This window comes from Acanthopagrus latus, chromosome 5, assembly GCF_904848185.1.
Source record: "Acanthopagrus latus isolate v.2019 chromosome 5, fAcaLat1.1, whole genome shotgun sequence".
In the NCBI taxonomy this organism is placed as follows: domain Eukaryota; kingdom Metazoa; phylum Chordata; class Actinopteri; order Spariformes; family Sparidae; genus Acanthopagrus; species Acanthopagrus latus.
Window position 1 is genome coordinate 112,501 of NC_051043.1, and position 27,537 is coordinate 140,037.

Consider the following 27,537-nt stretch of genomic DNA (forward strand, 5'->3'; position numbering starts at 1 on the left):
ACATTCCTCACAACTCTGTCACTTAAACACACCTCCTGAAATATCCCTTGAGTCAGTGGGACAAACTTCACCTCAGTCCTGCCAGCACTATAGCACCCTTTAATTACACTGGGCTCTACACACACTACTAGCCCTGTGTATGCTCTGCAAGCCATTCCATGGGGTAACGTTTGCAGCCAGCAATATTTCAAAACTTCTGGATTTTCCTTTTTGCTAGGGCACTGATGCTAGTTACAAATGAACTCAGGAATGGGGCAGGACATGGTGCTGCTGTGAGTGCCCACAGTGTATTTCAAGTGTCCAGTGTTGGCTATTAACCTTTAAGTTGGAGCATATGCAAACATGGGACTGAAAAATTGTAATGCCATTACTCCAAGAACAGGGTTTTCTGTAGTTGGATCTGTCTGTTAGAGAGGTGAACAGGAAAAAGAAAATAGAGTGAGGTGGAGAGAGCTCCTTTAAAAGAGACTGTGCCTCAGTGTGATGATGCCAGACCTTGATATACATGGATACAAACATATTTGGGGATCAGACTGAATCAGTGCTGAATACACTGACTGGTGATTCCATGTTTGTTGTTCTTAATATTATTGTTGGTTACATATTGCTGTCCTTGCCCTTTAAGACTTGACCTTTGTGGACATTTGTGGTCATACAGTAAAAGCAAGTCATTGCCTTACAACTATGCAGAAGTCCAAGGGGAGTTCTCTCCGAACACAAAGACTTCATACAGACTCAGGATGGGAGTGCATGTCTCAGGAGGATTAGCATCAGAAATAGACCAATCACAGGAGAGGTGCTTTATATCCCCCCTAAGTGCTTGTTACATGTTGCAATATTGTGCAGTTAATGGTACAAAATCTGCAAAATGTACTTATAGGGACATGAAAGCATGTAATATCAATCAATCTCTGAAATGAGGGTTGATGCTAGACTCTCATTCATTACAAATAGTGAACTTATGAATGAAATGTATTCTTCATCATGTGTATTATTGCTTGTATAAAAGTGGATAAAGGTGGCTGTGTGACAAAAAAAACAATATGAAATCAACATAAGTAAATCACATTAGATCCACTTATTCCCCCCATGCCAATTTTCTAGGGTTAGGGTTAGGGTTAGTTGGGGTGATTCACGAAGTTTGATGTTAGATTTGATGTTTGATTAGTTGTTTAGTGTTTGGGTCATATAAACCAGCCCTGTTTAATTTTATATAAAATATGACTACATTCTTTCATAATTAGCACAGTAGTGGCTCTGTGGTTGTTCTGCATGTCTTAAGGGTTAGGGTTAGGGGTAGGGTTAAAAACCCCACGGTACCCAAATTGGGGAAGAAGGGTTAAGTGCTGTGTTCCCTGCTATGACATATCAAAAGCTGTTGTAATATCAATATAGCAACCGTGACATGATTATATTACTCCCCAAGCCTGCTTTTATTATTGAATGTTTGACATGCCAAATAATTGGTAATAGTGCAACAAAATCACTGAAAGCTAAATGAAGGAAACCTTAACGAGACCACATCCTTTTAGTAAAACTGTGCTTCAGTGCTATGCTTCTGTCCACAATAAAATGCAATTTACGATCAAATAAAAAAAAGTTTCCTTTCCAACAGTCCAGTTCACTGAAATTGATTCTGCTCTATTACATCTTGTTGTTCATCTCAGTCACAAGGTTACCTGTGATGCAATTATAAATGAACAGCCACAGGCACTACCTTCGCCAGATCTGTTGGACAGAACCTGATGATGTACTAACAACCATCTTTGGTAGCCGGTATTTTCAGTTCCGAATTTTAAAACCCTTTCATTTGGAGCTCAAACTGAATTAAAGACATGGGAAATACTACATATGCATGTATCTGTGTATATACTGTACATATATATACATACTGTATAGAAATACTTGCATATACATATATCATGTATACATATATACATTCATATTTATAAATACATTACTATCTTGATGTAAACATGTATTTAACACTTAGATCCCACCCTTTCACTGGAGTTACACAGTGCAGAAACAACGGATGGGGGCAGTGTGGCTGAGACAGAGACACCATTCACCCTATTACAAGACACTGCGCCATCAACATAATTTTGAAGCTGATATTTTTAGGTGAAACAGTTACATAATGTTACTGTTAAGTGTGTTTGCTGATGATTTAGGTTCTTACATGAGTCAACAAATTATTTTCCAAATGACATCCTCCAAAACCTCTGGGTCCCCAAATAACACCTTCTGAATGTCTAGAGACTAAGCAAGTAACAGGTAAAAGGAAAGCTCTTCATCTGACTTTGTTTATCTGATAATTTATGCATCTTGTGATCAATTCCAGGTAATCCAATTGGCCTTGATGGAGGAAATACAGAAAATGATGGTGCAGCTAAATCAAAGGTGATAAGCAAGCCACTGAAGAACACAGAGCTAGTATCATCATGGATGTCTCCTGGACCACCAATACCATTATAAACAATACATTTATTTATATCAAACATCACAAACAAAAGTCACAAAGTACTTTACATAGGCATTAATATATAGTAAGAAAACATAAAAGATGAATTTACCACATGTGCCACAAACATTACGATGATATTAAATAGTATGAACGTTGACTAATGCCAAGAATATATGAACAATTTGGAATACTTTAAGGTTTGATTAAAAGCTGATGCCAAATGTGCACTGCTGGGTGTAAAAATAGGGTTAAAAAATCAATTACTTATTGACAAACAGCTTTATGTAAATGTACCTGAGTCAAACCTTCACGTAAAAGCATAATTATGATGAAAGAGACACTTTTAAGATATTAAAAGATAGAAGAACATGGAGGACAGTTAAGGTGGACCACTACTGTCTTCCACCAATAACTATCCACACGATATCTCATGTGACTTTTCCGGCTTATGATTTTAGAATTGTTTCCTCTATGAGGCTCCTTTTTCAACTTCACTGTCAACATTGTTTTTCGCTAATGACAAAACAACAAATTATCCATGCTTTTATAAGGAACAAAGCTTTAGGAGCGTTCCAACTTAACTGTCCTCCATGTTAAGTCACATTCAGGGATTGATACTTCACGGCTGCCATGACGACGGCTAGCAGAACAACCTACTGCTAACATGAGTTGTTCAAAAAAATGTGTTTTTAGTAAACTCTGTGTACACAAACAATGTTCTCAATGCTTGTGTTCATGTGTAGAGACCCTGGTGATACTAGAAGCAAAGTTTCATGTGTGTGTATGGAGATTTTGATGCTACTGTAAACGTGTCCGTAGCACTCCCCGAGTTTGACCCGAAAATGAAAATACAGTAAACCTTAAAAGTGCCTCTTTCGTCATAATAATGCTTCTACAAGAAGGTTTGACTTGGGTACATTCACAAAAAAAGCCTTGGTTGCATTTTGGCAAGAATTTCGCTTTAACAGAATCAGAAGACTGTCAGAGCGCTTCAATAATTTAAGCGATACAAGCACAAAACTACGACATAAAAAAACCCTTGATGATTTCTGATAGCATAGTTATATCATAAATGGCTGTCTCCATCCCCAAATGAATTTATAAATTAGGGAATTAATGTTTTCCCCCTATTTGGAGTGTGAAGTCAAAGAAATTGACACTCTAAGATGTCAATTTTCAGTATTGGGTCATTCAGTATCAACTCATTTCAGCATATCCCGTCCATTACATGGAATTTTGTGGGAAAAAAAAAAGTTAAAACTTCTATTAGATTCAGGAGACCTACTTTAAAACTACTTTAGCTGTATAATCATTTCTTTGAAAAATATGTGTTAAGTGTCTGTTTTCGGTAATATTGTTATGTTGTTAAGTTTGAACTTGGAATATATCGGACTATATGATGTGGACAATAATATAAGAAAACTTTGAAAATAATTCAGTGTGTTCAAACTCCTATAGAGTGATGCCATAATAACCTACATAGCTTTTCAAAAGAGCCAGAAACCATGCCTGTAGTGCATATGGTTGAACAGCTTTGAATTTAGTGCATTAACAATTGTGAGTTTGTTATTCCTGCCTCTGTTCAACAGGTAGATAATGACTAATGGCTTTTCTACATGTTAACAATCAGACTCGTGTGAGTGCATGTACCCCAGCAATTGGTTCAGTTCCATCTACCTCAGTGTGTCTTATGTACAAGAACCATCAGACAGATCCAGCAGCTGCTTGTTTGTCACAGTAGGCACCCACAAGGTAAACCCTGGTGCACTGGCCGTGTGATGCCATCACACAAGCTTACAATGCAGAGGGAGTAGAGCCTCCACAGTGCATCACACTCTGCGAGAGCCTCACCTTCTTCTACAGCCCTCCTGGGAGGGATGACAGTGGCAGACACCTTGGGATTCTCCAAGCTCTTTCATCATTTTGATTTTGTGTCTGAGTAACTTGAATCACTCAGTTTCAACGGCTCAGAACTGAACCTGGGTTGCTGCAAACGACTTTTGTACATGGGGCACACTCTCTCCCAGGTGACCAGGGCACCATGCATCTGGCACTTTTACGCACATGCCAAACTGTCACCTCTAATCCCATTATTATGGATTAGTGGGCTGCCTGGGGGACCATTAGCGTTCGTAATTACTGTCCCACCCTTTGGCAGTGTGCTGTGTTGAGGGAATGTAATGTTAGTTGGCCACTTTTTTCAACATGATGCCTTGTCCAACCTGGGTACTGACTATATCAGCTTCACCCTTAACCCATGCGACAGTTCTATATGGTGAATCATTACACCAGATTCTATGAGTATAGATAAAGCCCTCTAGGACCCAGGCCCTGAGCTCCACTGGTCTTAGCAGAAGAAAGTGCTAAATTTTAGGAGCAGAGCTCAGGTGACGTAGTTATTTTATCCTGGAGGAGCAGATCTAGGGGGCTGTTGCAGAGGCACAAGGACAAGAAAGAAAATCTTCATGACAGGGATAAACCCAATGGTGACAGCCCTTAGAGGACTACACTTCTTCTCAAAGAGTCTTAAGTTAGAACACCTTACTTACATTGTGAGATCGAACCCTGTTAAGGACAGCATTGAGCAGAGTTGAAGGTCAAAGTAAAAACAGAGACACAAGTGCTCCAAATCTCCTGGCTGAAGCTGCAAAACACAGTCCTTCTGATAAAACCCCTCCTTCCTTCTCTGGTTTAACTGTTAGATATGTCAAGGCTTTGGGGTTCAGTCACAATTAAAAACTGTATATATCTCACAAACACAAATAAGCAATCATACAAAAACACCAACGCAGAGAGTATGAGTCATCTCCCCTGAGGATACAAAGGTCCTCAATTCACACAACATTGGTCTGAAGTGGGGCTGGGCGATAAAATGATCTTGATCATTTTCACAATAAAATTTTCCACAACAACGATGATACATTTATGTCATTCATTTTCAATAATAATTATTTTTTGAGTCTGTGTATAACAAACACAATTACTCACTGTACCACTAAAGATATGAGGCCTATAAGCACAGTTTAAAAACAGGGCTTCAAGAAGCTAATGACTCTTGTGGATGCTAAGTACACTCTGCCAAACATCAGCCCCTTAGCTGGACACAGAGTGGAGGGTCAGGGGAGAGCAGCAGCTCAGAGATGATTTTTTAAATCAATGTTCAGTTCAGTATAATGCCTCTAAAATGTTTGAGACATGTTTGAAACAAGAAATTTGTTCTACATATTTATAATTCTATCTATTCAGTGTTTAACATGAATCCATTTGGTTGGTTGGTTGGTTGGTTGGTTCTGTTGAATGATTGTCATCTAGTATCTGACAATAAATAATTGTATTTCATAAAGCATAAATAACCTTCAGGTTTGTTTTGGGTTCTGTCCTAAGGAGAATACTCTTAAAACTGTAAATTCAACATTATTATCATTGTTAAATAGATATTGTGATAATTATCAACATCGATCAATATAAAAAGACATATCGTGATAACACTTTTGGTCATATCGCCCAGCCCATACACATCTGAATAAACTTGATGCCTCTGAACCTGATGCAGTGCCAACTGGGGCTCTTGCTAAATGAATTACAGAAAAACTGAACTGAAAAGGAGCATTCTATAGTATTCAAGTTTTTGTGGAACAGATAGTAACCGAATACGCAGGTGAATTATGCCCCAACATAGCAGGTGCCGAAAGAAGTTAATGATGACCTAACTCTCTCTGCAAATACTGCTCACTGCTCAGTTTCTACTGAAAAGCCATTACAATCTTTTCTGAAACCTTCAAACCCCTCAGTTAAGCACCTGACATGCTTGGAATACTAATTTCTTGCCATCAGGTGCACTTTGCAGCTCTGCAGCACTTAGCATGTGTAATATATGCTAATTTATACAACAGCCACTGCTGTGATATGTGGTGATGAAATCAGAAACTGCTACGACCAGAAGCCCGTAGCCAGCAAGCTGCTTATCAAGACTGACAAATCAACGTAGAAACGGCCTTGGCATACATTCATTGTCATTTGGCTTCAATTTCAAAAATAGGAGAAGTGTTACCAAATCAACAGTGTAGTGTAGAAGTCATTTGGCTTTCGCATAGCACATGTACATATTTACATTACATAAAGGGAGCCTAGTTTTATACTGTACTAGCAGTCCAGAAATCAAAATGTGTTGCATGATAACAGGTTTGAAATTAGTTCATATTGGGAAAAAAACACTATTGTTAGCCAGGGTCTCATTTTGTTTCCCAAAAGAAGGCTATTCTAAGTTGTTCCAATTGTCATCAGGATACACTGCACTTTCTATATGCCTGGGAAAGCTAAAGGAACGTTTTACTGTGGCTTGTTTTCTACTAAGGAGCATTTTCAATCTAGGGCTACATAAATGCCCCACTAACCCTTCTGACAGACTGTCATCTGTCCTAAATATAGCACAGATTGTGAATATTACAGTGTTCAATGTATGTATTTATGTAATAATCACTTACAGTTTTTGGCCACATATGGAGAGAGTGCATCCCACTTTGCTAATTTGTTCTTTGATTGCCAATTCTTCTAAACAATTTCAAGCATCTGACCCATGTGCTTCAGCATGCAGGACATTACATAAGACTGAGTGATGAAGGGTACAGGTGGAGTGAGGACAAACAAAAGCATGAGTGCCCATCACCAGCTTTACTCCTCAGTGCCAACTCCAGCTGGATGAGCAATGCACTGAAGTTGCTGCAGCTAACAAATTTTAGGAATCTATCTATAACTTTTTTTTTCAATTATTAATTCAGTCAGAGCTTTGGCAGGTGTCCAACTATTAACAATGCCCAAAATGAGATCTTCACAGTGCTTACTTTGTCTAAGCAACAGAACATTTAGTTGATTAATAGATTTTTTTGACGGACAAAAAAATCCTTCAGAAAATATTCTGACAGCCAATTCATTGTTTTTCAAGCAAGTATAAAAAGGTCAAAGGGCAGATTGTGTGAGCTTGAGTAGTTATTCTTGCCCACTGGCACTGAATAGATCCTGTCTTTTCACAGTTTTACAGTGAAAACGACTATATAAAATCCATGTTGTGCATTTCAGGTCAAAGAGCATTCAGAAGTTAAGCTGAAGCTACAACCAGGCTTTGGCTGTCTGAGTTAGAACAATCAAGTGATTAGATTCCAAAGCTTGCTTGGTGAGCTACAGTGGGGCAGGGCAGTTTGGTACTTCTGGAAAATATGCAGTTGATTTGTGTAAGTCAGTCTGCTGAAGCCTCATACAAGCCATACCTATAACTCTTCAAATGAGCCACATGGAGGCGAGTGAGTATTTGAAAGAATGTAAAGCTATTTAATTGTGAGGTTTTGCTATTGTTGCTTGTCTTGAGTGCCCCTCAGATCAGTCTTTGTGTTTTGAGCACGTCAGCTTAATAATTTGTGATGGAAATACTCTCTGATTTCTGAGACGTCAGTGACATATGATGCATGCCAAATTAAACTGTCAAAATATCGATCACGAACCCCAAATCAAAGCCCGTGATACATGACGAGACGTGCGCGGTTATTTGAGCAGTTTAGAAACCATCTAACTGCTTAAGAAAACAGGGGACTGAAAACAGCCTTACCTTCGATGTCATAAATGTTGTGGAGGATGTCGTCAGTGTCCAAGCGACCCCCCTGAGGAAAAGCATATGTTTTAATGTTAAAGTCAGCCATCAGATGATAGACTCCCTCCAGAGTGAAGTAACAGTTCCGCTCCTCCTTGTCGTCTTCGTAGACCAGCAGTGCGCTCTTCCAGGTGAAGTGCTCAAACATCGCGGTGAAGGTCTCTGCCATTTTCACGTAGGACGGAGCGATGCGGGTCAGGTGGGAGTACTCGTTGTTCTTGTTGCTGAAGCCGGCGGCCAGGGCACCTGCTGAGATCACCGGGATGTTCCAGTGGGATGCCAGCCTTACCACCGCCGCCGCCTCGTACTCGCACACCGGACCAAGAATCAGATCTGGTTTATCATGCCCGCAAGACCTGTCCACTAACAGAAACAGAGCATCATTAGCACAGTCGGAGTTTTCAAACTGGATGTTGAAGTGGAAGCCGGAGTACTGTCCTCCATCTGTCTTCAGCCTCTGTTGCGCGTAACGGATCGCTGGCGCGACTCTTGTATATGAAAAAAGGTAAGAATTATTTTGTGGTACAAATACCAAAACGTCTATCTCCTCGGTGATGGTGTTTGTCATGACTGGGATCAGGACCATCAAAAAGTACACACACAGTGTGCTGAAATATGGCATGCTGCGACTTTCCAAACCCCACTTCAGATAAATAAAAGTGTTGGAGAGATGTTCTTCAAATGTTTCTTTCCCCAAGTTGGCTCCACTGGGTAGTGCACATACAGCTGCAAGCTGAAAGCCCTCCGCTGTGGTTAAATGGCTTAATGGTAAATAATTGTTTTTATCTTTTAAAGAAGCGAATCTGCCAAAAGGTGTGTGTTTTGTTCTGCATTGAGAGTTCTTTCGAAGACTCCTAAACCTGCTCAAAATATTCTCTCAACAGTTGATCCTGCCAAGCTCGGCGATTCCTCCAGCACAGCCAGCAGCCACCACACACGCTGGCTCCGGCCTGGAGTTTTGAAGCATCTTTTCAGGATTATTCCTGCGTCATCGGAGCGGTGCCCACCTCCTTCTTAAAGCTACACTGCTGATGGTTTCACAATGAGCCACTTGAACACAGGACGAGTTTATGCAGTTAGCAGGAATTATAGTTCTGTGCGCATGAAACAACCACCAAAATACACAACCTCCCTGTGTGGATTTCAAAGAATCATTTATTCAAGATGAACATCTGCCAGAGCCACAGACACTATAAAAAACTACTGTGACAGTGCCAAGCAAATGCACATTAAAGACAGTGAATGGCTAATTTGCAAAAATGGATAAGGCATAGAAAACGATAGTTTGAATTAATGAAATGATTGATTATGCTTGTTTTTAGTTTATTTTTTAAATTACGTTTACTGTGAACAGAGAGTAGCTCATTTGTCCTTATCAATTCATAAAAGCACATTTGTCTCACACGGTCTCCTATTACATTGCCTTAAATCAGATATGCTGAAGGCCATTAAAAGTGATGCCCTTCGATATATACTAATATTTTCTAACCTGTGAACACTTGGAACAGGGACAATGTAACAATTTGTCTCCTTGGCAGAAGGTGCTAAGGTATTACATATGCACTGTAGAATTTTGTCTCCACACAAGAACTATAGAGGTGATGGTGTCTACATACATTCTAATCCAGTTTCTGCAACAGAAATTACATCCATAAAAAGTTCTCAGATCACACTTGTGTGAACAATGATATACACATCTTCATCTGTAAGAAGTGTGGCTTATGTTATAAAAAGACAACAATTCAGAGCTGATGAAGCAAGCATTTTATATTCAAAAAACAGATGTGGGACTCACATCTGTTTGTTTGTTTTGTACTGTTTGTTCCTGCAACCAAGCAAAGGTGACTCATCACATACGTTCCAAAATATTAGTATGAATATATTGATGTAAATTCCTGATTGTCTCAATGGAGGAGTAGATATTCAGATTCTATACTTGCCTCTCAAAGTAGCAATGCAACAATGTGCACTCTATTTAAAGCAGCACAACCAAATCATTTTGTGTCAACAATCCATCACATGATGCTGGTTGTGTCCAAAATCACCTACTCATTGACTTATTCCTACTTACCACCTAGGGAGTTCTAAATAGCTGATAATATAGGGAGCTCATTGGTCAAGTGAATAAATACTTTAGGACACCGCTCAGGTCATTTGTTTACCCCCTCCAGCGCAATGTATGATGGTATATAATGCTTGGTTAGTGACCATCGATTGTATACTAACTTTTATGATGCATTGTGGGATACTTTGAGTTGACTGTAAAGGGTATAAATATGCCATTATACCACCATTTATACATTTGGATGGCACTACAACATGGTGATCTGAAAATGTAGTCCACTATATAGTGGGTAGTTAGTGATTTCAGACACAGTCTGTGCGTAATGTGAAAGGGGTCACTACTGACCAGTCTACAGAAATGTATTAGCAGCATGCAGTTCTCCTTATGTCTGCCAACCAACCTCTATCCAGCAGCATCAGCAGCAGGCAGTTGAATCCAGTAGAAAGAAAGCTCTGATAAACTCACTGTGCACTACCTACTCAGAACAAACCAGCAGGTAGACAGAGTTATAAACTATCTGATGAACATAGAAGCTGAAGAGATATTTTCCTCAGAACTTGGTGGACATCAAACCAGACAGCGAGTATAAACTTGGAGTCATATACATGACTCCAAATGAATGATATTGTTGCTCTCTGACTGCTGGCTGTTCACCTTGACAACAACTTGTCCTGCTGCCCCCAAGTGGCCAAAGAAATTAATCAAAGCAGCTTTATAAAGTCAAAATATTGAAGAAGTAAATGGGAGCTTATGTGTTGTGCAGGAACAGTGGATTTTATTGTATAGTTTGTTTTGTGTGTTGAATCTGATTCCTGGAAACCATAGCTGTTTTTTTAAAAAATGTAGCGGAGGGAAAGTATAAACAAGCATGAAATGATTAAATAAAAATATGACGGAACTGAACTCTACCCCTGGTCTTGTACTGGCAGTATCCATTCTAACTTTTTTGTAAAATAATGTTGAGAGGAGTTTTGCGGAGAACACAACAAGAGAACAATGTTTCTACACACAGATGTTCTGTTTTACAGAGATTCAGGCCTCTGTGCAGGTCTGAAATAAAAATATAACATAAACCTCAGCTCACATCCTGTACTCTAAAAGCAGCCCTGCACTTATCATGTCTCATTAACATGTGTCACTAATGACTCACCTACCAAGTCTCTCAGAAGACACATTTTGTTTGCTGGCAAGTGGTGTGGAATTTGCTGACGTGTATACCAATGTTTCCACAGCTCTCATTACACTTATAATCATTAAACCATTGCATGAAAAGGTAAAGTGTTACACGAATGTGAAGCACAATTCTGCCCTTATCTGAAATGTACAAATTATCCCAATGAGTACAACTTGGAGATATTCAGCAATTATGGTCATTAAGCTGAACTCCACACCTTGTTGTGTAAAGACATCTTTTAGCTGCAAATTTAGTTTAGTCTGGCTGCTCAGACTGATCAGTGCAAGCGAATTTTCCTGGACACAAGACAACACCCTGCTGCATAATCTGTAGACTATGTTTGCTTGCTTTCATTCATTTTCTTTTCTAGCAGACTGTACTAAATTTTAAAGCCATATTAACAGTTGGTGCAATCAGTGTCACTGTACGGACTATTAAGATCAAGATTTTTTCCAGTTTGGTTTTGAATAACTTGACTGGTTCTGCCCTCAAACCCATCCACCACCTTTGGGCTGAGCTGGAATGCTGACTGTGATCCAGACCTTATCCCCCAACATCACCTCACTAATGCTCAGGTGTCTAAATGGGAGCACATTCCTGAAGCCAGGTCCCACATTGTGCAGGGAAATCTGACACCAGAAGAGTGGAGGATGTGATAAACAGCAGATAAATAAATACATATCATAGCTCAACTATCACAAACTGTATTGCTGCAATATCTGCATACTTTCAACCATGTAGTACAGCTGAGCTCATCCTTTGCTTTGTTTAGCACTTGAAAAATCTAATTTAAATTCGAGTTGTCAGTTAATTCATTACGTTAGAAAAATAACTACATTGCTTTTGAAAACCCTCACTTGTGGCATGATTCTTCAGTGTCCTTTTATGAAGAAATATTGAAAAAAAAACATGTATACATTTTTTTTACTTAATTTTCCTCATATCTATTTAAACTATATATACATAGGAGATTGTCCTTAGTTCAAAAAGGACAAAGTCAGTTATTGGAGAGGTGCTTAGTGTTAAAGGTGGGTTAAGCAATTCTGGAGAAAAATAGTGTCCTATACTACATCCTCCATATTTGCTAAATTATATGCTACCAAGGCTGCTTCAGTCCTGTTTTGCCCATGCAGGCTCTCTGTCCTTCCCCTCAGTCTCTTCCCACTTCCCCAGGTCCATGGATTAGGAAAACTCCATCTCACATGTTCTTCATTTAGTTTCAGCCTCTAGCATAGGTCATCTTTAGCTATATGGCTAGATTTCTCTATAAAATGAATTTCACTTCAGGTCAGCATGATTACTTACCCAGTACATGAAATAGCATGCATTAATGCATGGAATAGATTAAGTGTATATGCTGATCAGTCATGGGTTGTACCATTAATAGTCATATCTTGGATGCACATATCAAATTCATCAACCAGCTGTCAGCAGAATCCTGTTTCATGGACACTTATCATTGATAACTCTCTGCTCAATCAATAACTGTGAAACTAGTCAGCATGGATCTTTAACAGTGACTTTTCCTGTCTGTGTCAACAGTGTATATCAGAAGTCAATAGCTGCCTCTTAAACTTAATAACAATGCACAAGCCAATTTTGTGGAAAGACCTGCAAGAACACTGCTACATCAGTAACATACTGACTGCATTTTACATTCACAAGTTTGAGTCCTCAACTGCTTGTGTGCATTTACTGACATCTGGTGTACATTTCCAACACAGTATTTATTCTTATAGCTTGAGGCTAGGGGAAAACATGAGAGTGTAAGTCACTGGCGGTTCCATGTGTGAAAAAAAAAAAAAATTCTCTTGTGAAAAGCCTCAATTTCAGTGAACTGGTGTGTTGAGTGGGTAGAAATGGAACATCTCTTTGTTTTTTTTAAACTATCACAGTTATCTCTTAGCAATCTGAGAAGGTTAATACCTGCAGTCTTTTATTGCTCATTCAGAAGAGGTTTGGAGTAACATAAACTATGGGTATCTCAGGGTACTACATACCACTGACAAGACACTGGTGAACTGGACAGACCTGCTTGACCATGGATTCTACTGATGATATTTAAATATATACTTTGAATAAAACATAGTAGAAATTATGTTCACAACACAGATGTATTTAATACGATTGACAACCATTTTCAATTATTTTAGTGAACAGTAATGTAAATATAATTGAGAATCACTGGCTTTTGTTGTGGTGCAATGAAGGTATCTGACCTGAAAAACAAGGAAACGTTTCTACATCTAAAAGAGGGGGCATTTGTTTGAACTGAAAGTTGCCTAGGGAAACACGCAGTCTGATTCAAGAAAATCATCAGAGGCAAACACACATGCATAATTAAGTAGAATGGCACTCAGTAAAGTGCATACCTCTGCCAATCCCCACGGCCCTCTTTAAGAAAGCCTAATCTAATATCTAGTAAAACATACTTTTAGATAATCTGCTAGATCAAGATTTTATTTGGATCATCATCAAATTGTAATCCATTGTTTCACATTAAGATGTTATTACTTGAGAAATCTGTAATGTGTAAAATACTGCCCTACTTAAAAAGCCTCAGGCACTACTTGGTGTAGGATCATCCTGAATGGAGAGGCTTCACCTGCCCATTCATTTGCATATCTTCTTCGTTCCAAAAACATTTTTGTCTCCATCCCAATAACAGTTGTTGCTATAATAAATAAAATAAAACTTCAAATCAATATATGGTGAAGGCCTGTATGTAATAAGGATCAGTGTTGTGATACTTAAGTCTGTATGTATACAGGTTCACATATTGCGATCATGAGTAAGAGATATTTTCATAGGAAAACAAAGTGATGAAAATAAAAAAGAAAACTGAATCATCTTCAGCTTAGCTGAACTACTCATTCAAGAGCCATTTTAATTCAGACAATTGTATTATTTTGTTATTACAATTATCCCATTTTTCACACCAGTTTGCCGGGCAATTCATGCAAATATTTCCACTCAAAATAACCCTCCAGTAGTGTATCATTGCATTTTGTACAACAAAAGATAATGAGCTCATGTAAAGAAAATATATGAAACAAACAAAAATGAGCACAAATGTAAAATGTGAAGAACACAGAACTACTCAAATGAAATGCTCATGTCAAAAATACATATCTCAAAAGAAAAGAACAGATCTTTGTGAGAAAAATATAAATTAAGTCTTAAGTAATTTTTAAAGTTTTGATGCAATAAAGACCAAACTTTTACTCTGAGTTATTTGATTTATACCAGCCCTAAACCAAAATGTGTTTCACAAAGCTGAGAGAGACAGCTTAAATCTTTTTAAGTAGTAGAACTATTATCACACAGACTACAGCAGACTGTATCTGGGCCCTGCATCAGTAACGGCTACTTTGCAGAGCGAAGAAGAGTTTTAATGTAAAATTCAATTAACATTTACTTACTGCAGGATGAAGTAGGAAAACCTCAAAATTCCAAAATCGCGATATGCTGTAACACTTATGTATATAAAGATATAGTAAAAGTTTTGAAATGCTGGTGAGGACTAAATTCTCTGCAGGACGGTTCAATTTCCAGTTCAACTTTTTTTCCTATTTGTTGTCATTAGGAGTCGTTGTCTCACAAATTAGCATGAAAGCTATAATTACAATCACACATACTCTTTTACATAATAATTTTATTTGTAAAAAAGCTGACAACCACATTGTTTTGCTAAGTGTTTAGAGTTATTTCAAAATAAATCCAATGTAAACAAACCTGAATTGTAAGTCATCATTGTAAATGTCAATGGTAAGTGGTAGGGGTGTAAGGGTTCTGAACCGAAACGGAAAACCTTGGTTCAAAGGACTTCGGTTCAGAAACTCATTCTACCTTCCCGAATCTCGGTTCATCCCCGCTCCGCTCCTACTGCACAGGCGTGTCAGGTTAGTTTCATTTCTGCAAGATGGCTAATAAACCTGGGCTAGAAGATCTCCCGGTCACACTCCGGTTACTGTGTGGAGACATTTTGGGTTCCCAGTTGATATCGACCCCGAATAGCCACTGGATGCGTGTCTGCAGCGTTACGGCTCCGATCCGGTTTGGCACCGCCGACCGCCGCCCGGCAACCTCCACCGGTTGCGGTTTGAGTCCGCTATGGCGCAGTACGGTCGACAGCTGGCGTCGCGAGGCCGAGGAGCTCCCACTATAACCAAATGAACACTCCCTACGGCACTTATAAAAACAACGACATGAAGTGTTCCCGGCCGAAGGATTAGTAGAAGAACTGGTGTTTGTCTCTTTTTTGAGATTTGTGTGCTGGTGTCAACACTGAGTGCTTTGTTATGAAAAGTAACCGGATTTCATATTGTTGTTTTGGTGATTGACTTACTGTCTGCTCGGTGCTAAATTCAGCTGTATCAGAGTGGAAGATTGACAGACCAAACGTCACCACTCCCGTGACAACGGACAACGCCAAAAAAAAAAAAAAGTAGACTGCTTTTTATTTTTGTTAAAAAGCTGGTGACAGGAGTTTTTCATTTTCATTTTATTTAGACAACGTAGACTCAGACAAAGGTTTTCACATACATACATACATACACACACACACACACACACACACACACACACACACACACACACACACACATATTGTTTATGTATTGTGGACTGGTCTAAACAGGTGTGTTATACTTGGTTAAGTTAATATAACTTAAGTAATGTTCATGTTCTTGATACTGAAATAAAAAATTGAGGTTTGAACCGAACCGTGAGTCAAAAACCGAAGTTCGAACCGAATCATGGTTTTGGTGAACCGTCACACCCCTTTGTAAGTGGTCCATCCAGTTTGACCAGTTATAAATACAAACACATTTACAAGGCAAAACACAAAATCATAAAAGAAGTCGATCAGAAAATTGTGTTGGAAAATTCTTGTCTTCTTTTTTATTGCTTCTCCCATCACCTGTATCGGGGGGCTATTTCACACTAGCCCCTCTGAGGAAGTTTCTGTCTTTGTTCATTACAGTCAGGTAATTGGCTTGCGGATTAGGAGGTGGTTGGGCCCATTGTTGGTGGATCTGATGATTTTGCAGACATCATGGTGCATGAGGCCCTCCAGAGAACATCCGTTGATAGACATGACCTCATCACCAACTTCAATAAGCCCAGACATTTCTGCAGCACCTCCTGTTGCAGAGGAATACAGCAATTCAGCCTTATTCAAAGACAAATTCTTTGATTCACAAAATTCCTTTTTAGTTTGCCATTGGTATTTTGGGAGTGCTTGCCCCAACCATGCAGACAAACAAGCAGCACTGCAGAGCAAGTGGAGCAATGGAGCAAAGTCAGTTCAGCCTGTTGTATGCACAGTTACCATGAAGAAGATGTTGGCAAAGAAACTCTTGGCCTGGGTTTACAGTTCTACACACAGCACTGAAATGTGTTAGAGAGGTTAATTTGTGTTCTTGGTTTCCCTGGACACTGAGCTTAAGCTGTATTTTGTCTTATAAATATATTCAACATGAATGAGGGTTGTGAGTTTGCTATGTGGTGTGCAGTGAAGTGGTGGATAGAGGGCAAGAAGACTTTGATTCTGGTCATTCTCCCCTGATATTGTGATATGCAGGCAGTATAATGCTAAGGCTATAGCTGATTTGTATACAAACCTTGATCATTTGCAGGAAAGCCAGAGGACAGACATACAGTATATAGTTTCCCTAACCAACCTTATACCGTAGTAAGAGATACTGCTCCCATAAAAACAATGTCTGTATTTGTTTTGAACCCATATGAACTAAGTAATCCAGAGGTGGTAGGGTGCATGCTGATACTTTGTCAGGTTTAAGTGGCTGGGAGAGACAAACCTGGGGGTTAACATAGCAAAATATGAGTTTGTTAAGGGGAATGTATTGTGCTTGGGCCATGAGGTGGCCAATGGGCTGTGCATCCAGGAGCATTTTAAGTCCATTAAATAAGTATTAGTCCATTAAATAAGTATTCAACTAATAGGAAAGAGACATAAGCCTTGGTATTTTGGTGGGCAATTTTGAGCTTTATGGTGACACTGGTGACAGGATAAATTAAGTTCATTTAGACTGAAACGCATTAGATTTTCTAGCATGCAACATTCAGGTTCAGCACATTTCATGCAAGACCTGTGTGTTAGCCTGAACTAAAACCAACTCTGAGATCGGTGAATAGGTCTTAGCACAAGAGGACTGGAGGGGACCTGACAGGACAGGCCCTAACTACACAGTTGAATGAGCAGCACTATGGAGATTGAGTGAACCAGCAGAGGAAAGTAAGTAGAGATAACTGCAGTTCAGTTCATGACTTGCACAAGCATCAATTTTATGTTGCAGTCTGTCCTTCATTTTTATAGTCAAACGGAATAATGGTAATCCCCTAGACTAAGGAACAAATCATTTTACCATTACTTCCTTTTAGATGGCAAGTTTACACAGATAAACCTGACATTTTATTTCATAAGGGGAGTACAGGTAAACGGCAGTCCACTGTGAGTAGGACTGCCAGAACACAGATCGCCTTATCAGGTTCTAAAGTAACACTAAACTTAAACATGTACATTCTGAGAGACAAAAAGGGTCACCTTTAAAGATATGTTTGACAATGAGAGGCCTGTCTCCATGGCTTGAGGACTTTCCCCCCTCCAGACTGAAGCCAAGGCCAGCAGAAGACTTTTGAAGTTCCACTGTAAAAGCCCCGTCTGGAGCCACATCCGCTCCTGAGAAACATCCAGAAATACAGAAGTGAAATATAGATATAGTTTTCATGAGAAGCTGTCACTGCTTTAGGCTGGAGCCAGATTAACTTGCTGCCAGCGGATGACAGCTAACATTGCAACAGGAAGGACGGTTGGTAACGGCTCTCTGTGTAATGCTCGTAAAAGTAAAATTATCTAAAGGAGATGGACTGGTGGACTAACAGGACAAGTGGATTTCATTCATCTTTTGAAATTAGTTCAATTTGTGAGAAGTATAAAAGCGGATTTGCCAAACAGTTTCATGTTAGCAAAGATTAATGAGGTCAAGCATGGAAACCAAGGAAGCTCTGTCTGTACTGTCATAGATGTACAGTAATCGTAGGGTTAGGGTTAGGGTTAGCCTTACCTGCCATGGAAGACTTCTTCCTGACGGAAAGCATCGTCTTCGGCTGTATAGCCGAGACCTGTTTGCCAGATACACTTAGTTCACTGTCCTTGTCTCTGCAAATGACTACTAAGGCTTGACTGGACAGCCTAGCTTGATGGAGGCTAGACACAGCCTCTCCATGGGTTTTGCCCTCCACATTTGTGCCATTTATGGATACAATTCTGTCACCTTTCTGGATTGTGCCTTCAAGGCTAGCTGCACCTTTGGTGAAGACTCGATGAACCTGGAAACAAAGGTACAAGTTACACCATTAACCCATTGCTCCGAGATATTGTCACAAACTATTAAAGCAAAGAGACAGGTACACATTTTCAGACATTACTGCAAAAAATGTAATATCTCAATAATTTTCTTTTATGCACAAAATTAGGTTAATAAACTAGCAAACACTGTGAAAAAGTTAAGTTTAGACTGTTGATGACATTCTTATATCAGAGCAGTCTACAAAAAAATGTCCCTCTTGCGATGCTACCTGCACAGAGGATGTTTAATGAACTGATGCAAAAATGGAAATCACAGTGAGAAGAGGGGATGAACATTCCTTCCCCTCATGAAAGTCAAGATTCAACAGCAAAATAAACAGACGGTCGTCTTTTTCCTTGCTGTCTTAACATTTAACCAAATATAACTCTCTAATTCTTCTTGCACACCAGGTGCCAGAATTCTCTTTCCGTAAATGTCCTGCCAGGGCCTAATGAAGCTGTTTGGATGTCAGTGTAAAAGGTGATTTACTTCTGGCGAGGTGTCAGTACTCATACTGTTTACTCTGTTCAATGGTCACTGGAGGATGATGAGGGGTTTTTTTTATCAGTTAATTACATACAGTTACAAAGTTTGTCAGAGAAACTTGTATGATTGCATCTATCTGCTGCTATGTCATATTCGCAATCCTGTGGCCTTAAATGGTTAAATAAAATCAGAAGATTAACTTGAGCTGCAGAATTTTAAAGGAATTTTAATTTGGAATACCAAGTTAAACCATACCAGTACAATGCATATAAAGGTGTGTGTAGTTATTCTGTAGCAGCTTAGTGTCACTCGCATGATATTCAATCAAGGCAAACACAGTAGACAGCCGTGTATAGAGTCACTACATGTGACACGTGGGTGAACATAAGTCTCTTGCTGCCTTCAGATGGTTGCCGGGATCTAATGAACGGATGCAATCTGCTTTACAGAGGGTCCTTCTTTCACCAGATCAAATCAGAGGAGATAACAGATATCAGTTTGAATTATAAAATCAGGCAGTGACATGATCTGCATTGAAAGAAGGTGCAAGGTAGTGGAAGGCAGTCTGAACAAATTCAGTTTCTGCTTCGTTCAAATAATCCTGAGATCTTGTCTTGTGAGCATTTGTTTTCAATTCAAAAAAGTGATATACTAAGGCAGCTTTATGTGGGAGACCTTTATAAATAACAATGAAAAAATGTAGGTCTGTTCTTTTTGCTAGTGTGGACCGGCCTCATGTAGCACACAGTGACGATATTAACAGGGTTCCCACATCTGCTACAGTCAATTGCAGTGAATAATATGTACAATCATACATGTCCAGTAAATGTGTCATAAAAAACTGCACTCATACAGCTTTGCTACCATAGCCATAGTTAAATTTGACTTAACTCTAGTGCCACATAAGTGTGAAAGACATCAAATTTGACGCAGTTTTGGTGATTGCACACATTTTGGGTTGTACCATCAATGACCAAACTGAATAATGCAAGAGACATCTTGGCATTTTATCAATGGCCACAAGGTGGCACCGTTGGCATGGACTTTAGTACGTCACACACATGAAAATGTGCCAAGTTTCCACTTTTTAAAGGCTATAAAATTGAAGGAATGTGATGTTATCGTGTTAATGTAGCAGCCCCTGAGGGTTGAATTGTAATTGAGTGGTGCAGTATGCATTTACATACAATATTTCAAGGATTTGTTCCTAGTCAGATAAAGCATTTAGGGGTTACAGCCTGTCATGTTCAACAGGACATACACCCAAACATTTGATAACCTATTATGAAAGTCAGTGTTATCAAAAAAACAAGACTGGATATAATCTGTGCCAATAGAGGTTAAAAAAAGAGCCACAAAATAATGAAAAATTGTCAAAACATTACCTCAGTCCAAATGGGTGTGACCTTTATCAAGTAACTCAGCTTCATTCAGGGAACCTATTGTACAATAATATGGAGCTCTGGAGGACACATGGTCACAAGTTGTGACAGAAAACCTAACTTTACTAAAATACCTTCAGTTTTCCACGACATTCTCACACAGACTACATCCTCTTAGCTTTCACAGTGACACTAAACACGCTTGTTAGGTTCTGTTATTGTATACAACAGATATCCTATTGCTCTTTATACCACAAGGGGTGCTGTTGTATAAGACATGTCATAGTTAACACCTGTATATAGAGAGGTCAGAGTGCAACAAGATGGCGACTATGTATGATACAACGCTGCTACTGAGAACTATGTTACAATATAAGTTGTTGAAGTAAACATGATTCCAACGTCCCATCATTGTTGAGTCACTTCATTCACTCATTTGAGCCAGAGTGCTACTGCATCTTACTTACTAAATCGCACGTGCGTGATAAATGTAAAAATATATTTAAGGCCAAACAGCATTGACATTTAACAAATGTTACCAGAAATTGCTTTAAAGACAGTGACAGCAACCAGTAGAAACAGCAGAAATTAACATGTTAAAATAGCATTTTCTCTAAGGCTTTCATACAGTAGGTTACAAGTTAAAGTTGCTACTGTATGTATACCCCACAGTGATTGTATCAAAAATATATAATGCACATCATTATTCAGCTCTGAAAGATACTGCAGTACTGCATTTGAATTGTCTCTATATACTGTACTTACAGTTATTGACTTTTGCTCAAGGTCAACTCCACCAGCTATACTGAAACCAAGTCCTGAACCTTCATCTTTACTCAGGACAATAAGGTGAGTATTACAGTCAACCTGTGGACAATCAATGAAAAATTCATGCAGAAATTAGGACTGAAACAATTAAGGCTACAGAATGTGTTATATATTAATTTACAAGTGAAATAGGTTTTGCTGATTAAGTGAATACCATTGATCATATTGTTATAATGCAATGTTCGTCTGGGAAACCTTGGGTCCTAGCATTCATGTACTTGGATGGCACTTGAGATGCACCTCCCATCCAAATACCACTGCAGACAGTACACCTTTACATGCAACAGCACTTCCTGATGCCAGTAGTTGCCCCCAGCAGGCCACTGGGGTGACAAGTCATCCTACAACACTTGCAGGACCTCAAGGTGTCACCCTGGCCTTAAATTCCCTCACCCGATGAAGTATCATCTGTGGGATATCTGATCCATGAAGGCCCTGTCATGAATCAGTCTGCACTCTGTCCTGTTGAGCTATGGACAGAGGAGATGTCCTGTGGTGACTGGTACAAGGACGGGAGATCTTGGAAGTCCTGTAGCTTACAAGGTGGACAATTGGAGCTCTTTGTCACGTTCCTTGGGTCAGGACCCAAGGTTTCCCAGAGGAACATTGTATTTTAATAAGAGATCAATGTTATTCTGACCACATGTGGCTGGTTGATATTCATGTCAGCAGTATAGCATTACCTCTGAGAGAGCCTTGGCCTCCTGAAGCAGGGCCATCAAGTATGATTTACAGGTCACGGAGGACAGCAGTGTTTGCAATTTACACTGACTCACAGGAGAAGAAGCCAGCTTGTTTAAACTGCAGACAAAAAAAGCCACATTACAGATATTTCTCTTGCATTTTTCCCATGATGACCATTTCGAACAAGATTTCCTTTTGAAAAAGTAAACACAATACAGTTGCAAATATGTGTTGTCATGCTCAATTTACACAACAAAATATTTTATCAGTGCTGATTGTTATCATACAAAACGTTTTCAGATAAAGCTAACATGGCAAAGCCAATGCCTAATTCTATTTAACAACATTTGTATAAACACATATTTCTTAAAAATGCTGCAACCTTAAGAAAAAGCCAACTCACTGGCGTTAAAATCATGTTCATTTGTTAAATGTAATTTGAGTACAACAATCAGCCATGACAATAAAACCACTGACAGGTAAAGTAAATTACAGTGATCATCTCATACTATCAAACATTTTTCCAGAGAAACTTTGGCAACATTGCCGAAACAAGTATCCCACCCACATGGCATTAGCGTTGCCTGATGGCAGTGGCCCCCCATCACAACAATGCTACTTGTGACACTGCAAAAACTTGGGGTTAAAGTTTAGGAATGGCCCAAGGAATGTTACAAAGAGCTTATGATTTCAACCTGGATCCAGTTCCCTAAGCTCTTTAACACATTCTGGCACAGTCTTTGTGGAGTGGCAGGGCACACACTGTCATTTTGTGTGTCAAAATCATAAATGTGGAGGAAGTTATATGTTAAAGGTCCCATATTATACTGTTTTTCATCTATTTCACACAGCTGTCAGAGGTCCAGAAACACTGTATTTGAAATGCATTGCCCCAAACCCATCCATGGTCCTGAATTTCAGCTGTCTAAAAGTCACTCTACTGAGCTCTACTGAGAGCAGGCTGTTTCTGTGCCTGCACATTTAAATGCTAATGAGCTCAGTGGATGTATCGTTGTGGCTTGCCGAGATGCTGTCATTCAACCATACCAGTTTTACCCAGAAACAGACCCAGAAGGAGAGGCTCCTGAAGAAATACAGACTTTGCGGCTGCAGCAGGACATTTCAGAATGATTAGTGTGTCTGAATAATGGTAGTTTGTTCTAGAGCTGTCAAAATTGCTCCAAAATGATGTATGAATATTTGCTCTAAAACACATAGGTTCGAACCATTCGAATATCTATATTTGCGCATTATGTGCCCTCATATAATGGTGGACAAACTAATACAAGGAGACATAACTACTTGTATACGTATTTTCGGGATATGGTACGGTTCCAATTCTTGACAAAACTCTCTGAAGCCATCAACGATGCCGACTGGCCTCATGTCCTTGCATATGAATGAAGCACGTTCCTCCATTCTAATCCTAACCCTTCATGCACGCCTCTTGTCGTGCTGTAAATGAAGAGCTTGTGGCGGGCGGTGAAAAATATGAGTTGAGACATGGCTGTTTAGTCAGAGTTCCAGACATCACAGCATGCTCATTTGGGTGCACATTTTCGAGATGTGCCCTCATGTTGCTAGTGGTGGAATGGTAAGTTAACTGCAGCTTACACAGCTTGCATTCAACTTTATCTTGAGGCTCCGTATTTTTGCCGTCTACTGACCAAAATCCAAAGTATATCCAAACAGGTTTTTTTTAGGTTGCTTGGAGTCCAAACCACTCTCTCTGCTGCCGAGTTGGGCTCTGAACTTTCTGCCATTACGTTCTCTCTCCACAGTAAGTGACGTTGCGCAAGTGCAACTCCTGTGACCTGTCTCTGAGCTGTCATGCCGTGCACCCACTAGCAAAGCAGCCGCAGATGTATTTTTTTCCACAGTCAAATATTAATTTTCACAATCAAATATCTGTTTTTTTAACAAACGAATATATATTATATATATGTTGTGACAGTTACTACTATGAAGCTAATGGCTAACAGCTAGCGAAAGCTGTGTTTGTCTCCAACACAGTCTCCAAACTCTTGGACACTGTTCGCATCGTTTCCGTCTCCAGTCTGCACGTTTCCAGACTTTTTACTGTGACAACCAAGTTCCATCATAATATTATTAACATCAAACTAGCTTCAAATGCCAATGCATAGCAAACCAAAGTGGAGCTAACTAGTTAGCCAATTTCCAGCTGACTTCACCAAACTCCTACAGAATTTACCTACTACAACTTCATTGCAGGCTGCCACAGTGCCATGATATGACCACTGGGGGTGTTGAGATTGGATACATTAAATTTCCACACATTGAGGCTTCAATGTGCTGCAAATATAAATAATTAAACATTAGCAGATTTTGAATTGAACTCCCCACCTGATGGACCAGCCAGGCTGTTGTCGATGGGTCTCTGGGGTACCTTGAGAGGTCTCTTCAGTGGATCCATGATTGCCTTTGTTCACTCTGTTCACAACCACTTTCATCAGTGTTGCAGAAGGTGAAACAGTCTCCGTGACTGAAGCCCTATTAGGATGGATGTCAGGCTCAGTTTTGTCTGCAGCTGCACCATGTCCTCTGGTTAAGTCCTCTTTGTATAGTTTTTCCAACTCAGGCATACTTAGAGCCCTCAGATTCCGCATCTTGTTGCAGGAAAGTTTGCTGTGTTTCCTCCATGATACCTGTGAGGTCTCTTGTGTAATCCCATCAGTTTTAGCCCCACAGTTGTCTTCACACAGGGGAGTTGTGTTACAGCTTGAATGTGGATGCGCAAGGTTTGTCAGTGCAATGCTTGACATAGATTTACCAAGAGGAGATGGGCAAGGTGTGGTAGGGATTAGAGTCTCTGTGAAGGAACTAAAATTATTTTGCTGTGCCTGGAAGTCAATAGTATTAACCAAGCTCATATAACCAGCAATCCTTTGGTTAAGTGAAGCTCTGTATGCCAGAGCATAGGACTGAATGTCACTGTTTTTAGTCACAGGCTTGTCAAAGTTAGCCAAGTTTTCGAATGACTTTATTTTATGCCGGACAGAGAAGGGATAGTAGTTTGCAGACAAGGCAGTATCTGTGGAGATGCTTCGCCTTGCCATTGTTTTTATGTACACTCTGGATGTGCTGGACTGTTGTGCCTCCACAGTAGTACAAGGTTTCGAGCCATAACTTGTGGTTGAATGAGTTGCTTGAGTTGAATAAAGTGAACTATCTACTGTGTTACTGAACAATCTGTTTGTTCTTTCTACTGTGGAACTGGCAGGAGAAAGCATTGGTGCAAATCTTATATCTGTGCCTCTTTGGGTGGGTTTAGATGCTTTTGAATTAACTGTTTTATTACGTGCTAAAACTGGTGCTGATGACGCAGATAAGCAAGATAGTCGAACTTCTATAAAAGTTCTCTCGGTGGCAAGTGGATGTGATTGGCCCTGTGACTTGGCTATTGCTTTGGAGCCAAAAGTGATGTCCTTCTCTGTGGCCAGCTGAGCAGGTTTTAATGTGCCACCTGAAGGTCCAGGCTCAGATGTGACTTGCTTTCTGTCACTTAATTTTGGCAAAGCAAGCCAACTGTTCACACTAGGCTGGTTCTCTAAAATGTGTGATATGCTTGTCATTGATGGCAATTTAGTTGACTGGCTCAAGGAAGCATTGATATTTGTAGGAACGGTACTCCCAGTCTCAGCAGGTGTTTGAAGAGGATTCTCCTGTGGTTTGTTCTTGCTCTTAATACTAAGGCCCTTCAGTTTGGGAACACTAATGTTTGGTCTGTTTTTAGTTGCAAGCTGAAGTTTAAAATTATTACATGGCACACCTTCTGAATCATCAAGAAGTTTAAGGCCAGGGGTCTTCGTTAACAAGGGGGTAGCATGGGAACTTAAATGCTTACTGCACTCCAAGACTTTTTCTTTGAGAGAAGCTGACTCTCTTCTATCCAATCTGCCAAAACTCAAACCTGAATTATTTAATTCAACTGATGATGAACTGGGTTTTTGTGTATTCAAATGCTTCAATAAATTAAGGTTCAGTGAGGCATCTGCATTTAAATTTGCAGTGAAACCCTGAGTGACACTGTTGGTACCTGGTGTGGAAGGGCTCCTGTAAATGCTTAGACTTTTAGGACTGGATGCCATGCGTTCTTTAACTTTGTCACATGATTCAATGACACTATCAATTAGACTCTCTACAGGGGAGACAGGTATTTTACAGTTGGAAAACTGGCACAGTTGCTCTGCAGAGAAGACCCCTGATGAGTGAGAAAGTCCAGAGCATTGGGTAGTTGTGCCAGAGTTTACTATGGTTGTCAGTGAAACATCAGAGGAGACCTGCAACACACCAAAAGTCTGATCCAGTTTTGTATTTTGACTGCAGGCTTGCTGAACAGGTGAAGACCCATTTGATGATTTGCCTAAATGAGAGTGTCTGCCAGCATCAGGTTGCTGAGCATCACAGTTACAGAACTCCAGTTCTTCATCATCTGAGGACGGCTCAGGGAGGCTACCATCACCATCATCATATATACATTTAGAACCAACATTAGGGCTTTCCTGACTTCCAGTGACAAAAGCTGAGCTGTTTTTCTTTAGATAATTTACATGGGTTGTTTCCACAGGGAGGATGGCATCTCTTTCATTTCCTGCATGCAAGATGGAACAGTCAAGGGGACTAGACTGTGTTACAACCAGAATGCTTGCCTTATCAGACAGGGTTAAAGTGTTTTGGCTTGAACAGCAGAGTACTGGTTCATTACAGGAGGTTTTAGAGGAGGACCTTGTGTGAGTATTTTCATCATCATAGAAGTTTCCTTCTGATAAGATGTCATCTATGTTGGTGATGGGTATTTGAAAGTCCTGCTCTGTTTGGGTTGTGTGAGTGGAAATCACTGATTTTGCATTTAGTACTTGTCCTTCCTCAGACGTTGCCTGAGCAGATCTGGCTGGGTTCAGTGGGGTGGAAACTGTCAAACTGGAGAGTTGATCTACAGCTGGGACCAGAAACAAAAAGTGGACATTTTAGTCAGAACTGAATAAGAAAACAACACCCCCAAGGGCTGGGTTAATCTTTTGACATGAATCTAAAAATGCTATACAGTATGATCTTATGTATAGGAGGATAAAATGCAAAATTTCACACCTTCAGAACATTGGACCAGGACCCTCATTTATAAAACAGAATTTGAACCAAGTGGTTATTTAGAAAACATTACAATCTTTTATTGCTGTCTCTAGATATTCACAGGAGATTTCAATGTGTAAAAGTCAGAGAAGTAATCCATTATTAGTTAATATTTTACCATATGTATTTGTAATTGGATTCCAGCTGAATCAAAAGCAACCCTCCACTAGCAATCTAAAATGTTGTGATTGATAAGCAGATGTTGAAATTCAGGAGAAACCCTATTTAAAGAGCCCAAAACAATGACACAGGAACTCTTCTCTTTTGGTGACCAAGAAACAGCGAT

At 39.6% G+C, this 27,537-nt stretch overlaps 2 protein-coding genes and 1 long non-coding RNA gene across 7 annotated transcripts in view; 1 reads left to right on the forward strand and 2 right to left on the reverse strand.

Moving 5' to 3' along the window:
- The window catches only part of npr3 (natriuretic peptide receptor 3), a 27,333-nt gene extending 18,330 nt beyond the window's left edge, over positions 1-9,003 (reverse strand). Inside the window, exon 1 of the mRNA XM_037096911.1 lies at positions 8,067-9,003. Within this exon, the coding sequence (XP_036952806.1) occupies positions 8,067-8,730 (664 nt within the window). The 5' untranslated portion in view covers positions 8,731-9,003. The remainder of the gene's footprint in view (positions 1-8,066) is intronic.
- On the forward strand, positions 8,476-9,855 carry LOC119018899. The gene is made up of 2 exons (XR_005074892.1): positions 8,476-8,613; positions 8,993-9,855. It is a non-coding gene; the product is annotated as an uncharacterized LOC119018899 (long non-coding RNA).
- Positions 9,856-15,790: 5,935 nt separating this feature from the next.
- The window catches only part of pdzd2 (PDZ domain containing 2), a 122,751-nt gene continuing 111,004 nt past the window's right edge, over positions 15,791-27,537 (reverse strand). For 4 of the 5 annotated variants that reach the window (XM_037096909.1, XM_037096905.1, XM_037096907.1 and 1 more), the window contains 6 exons: positions 24,465-27,060; positions 22,100-22,217; positions 21,354-21,455; positions 18,436-18,700; positions 17,916-18,050; positions 15,791-16,492 (listed from right to left, as the gene is read on the reverse strand). In XM_037096909.1, the coding sequence (XP_036952804.1) occupies positions 16,332-16,492; positions 17,916-18,050; positions 18,436-18,700; positions 21,354-21,455; positions 22,100-22,217; positions 24,465-27,060 (3,377 nt within the window). In that variant the 3' untranslated portion in view covers positions 15,791-16,331. The remainder of the gene's footprint in view (positions 16,493-17,915; positions 18,051-18,435; positions 18,701-21,353; positions 21,456-22,099; positions 22,218-24,464; positions 27,061-27,537) is intronic. The other variant, XM_037096910.1, reaches the window with a different exon arrangement.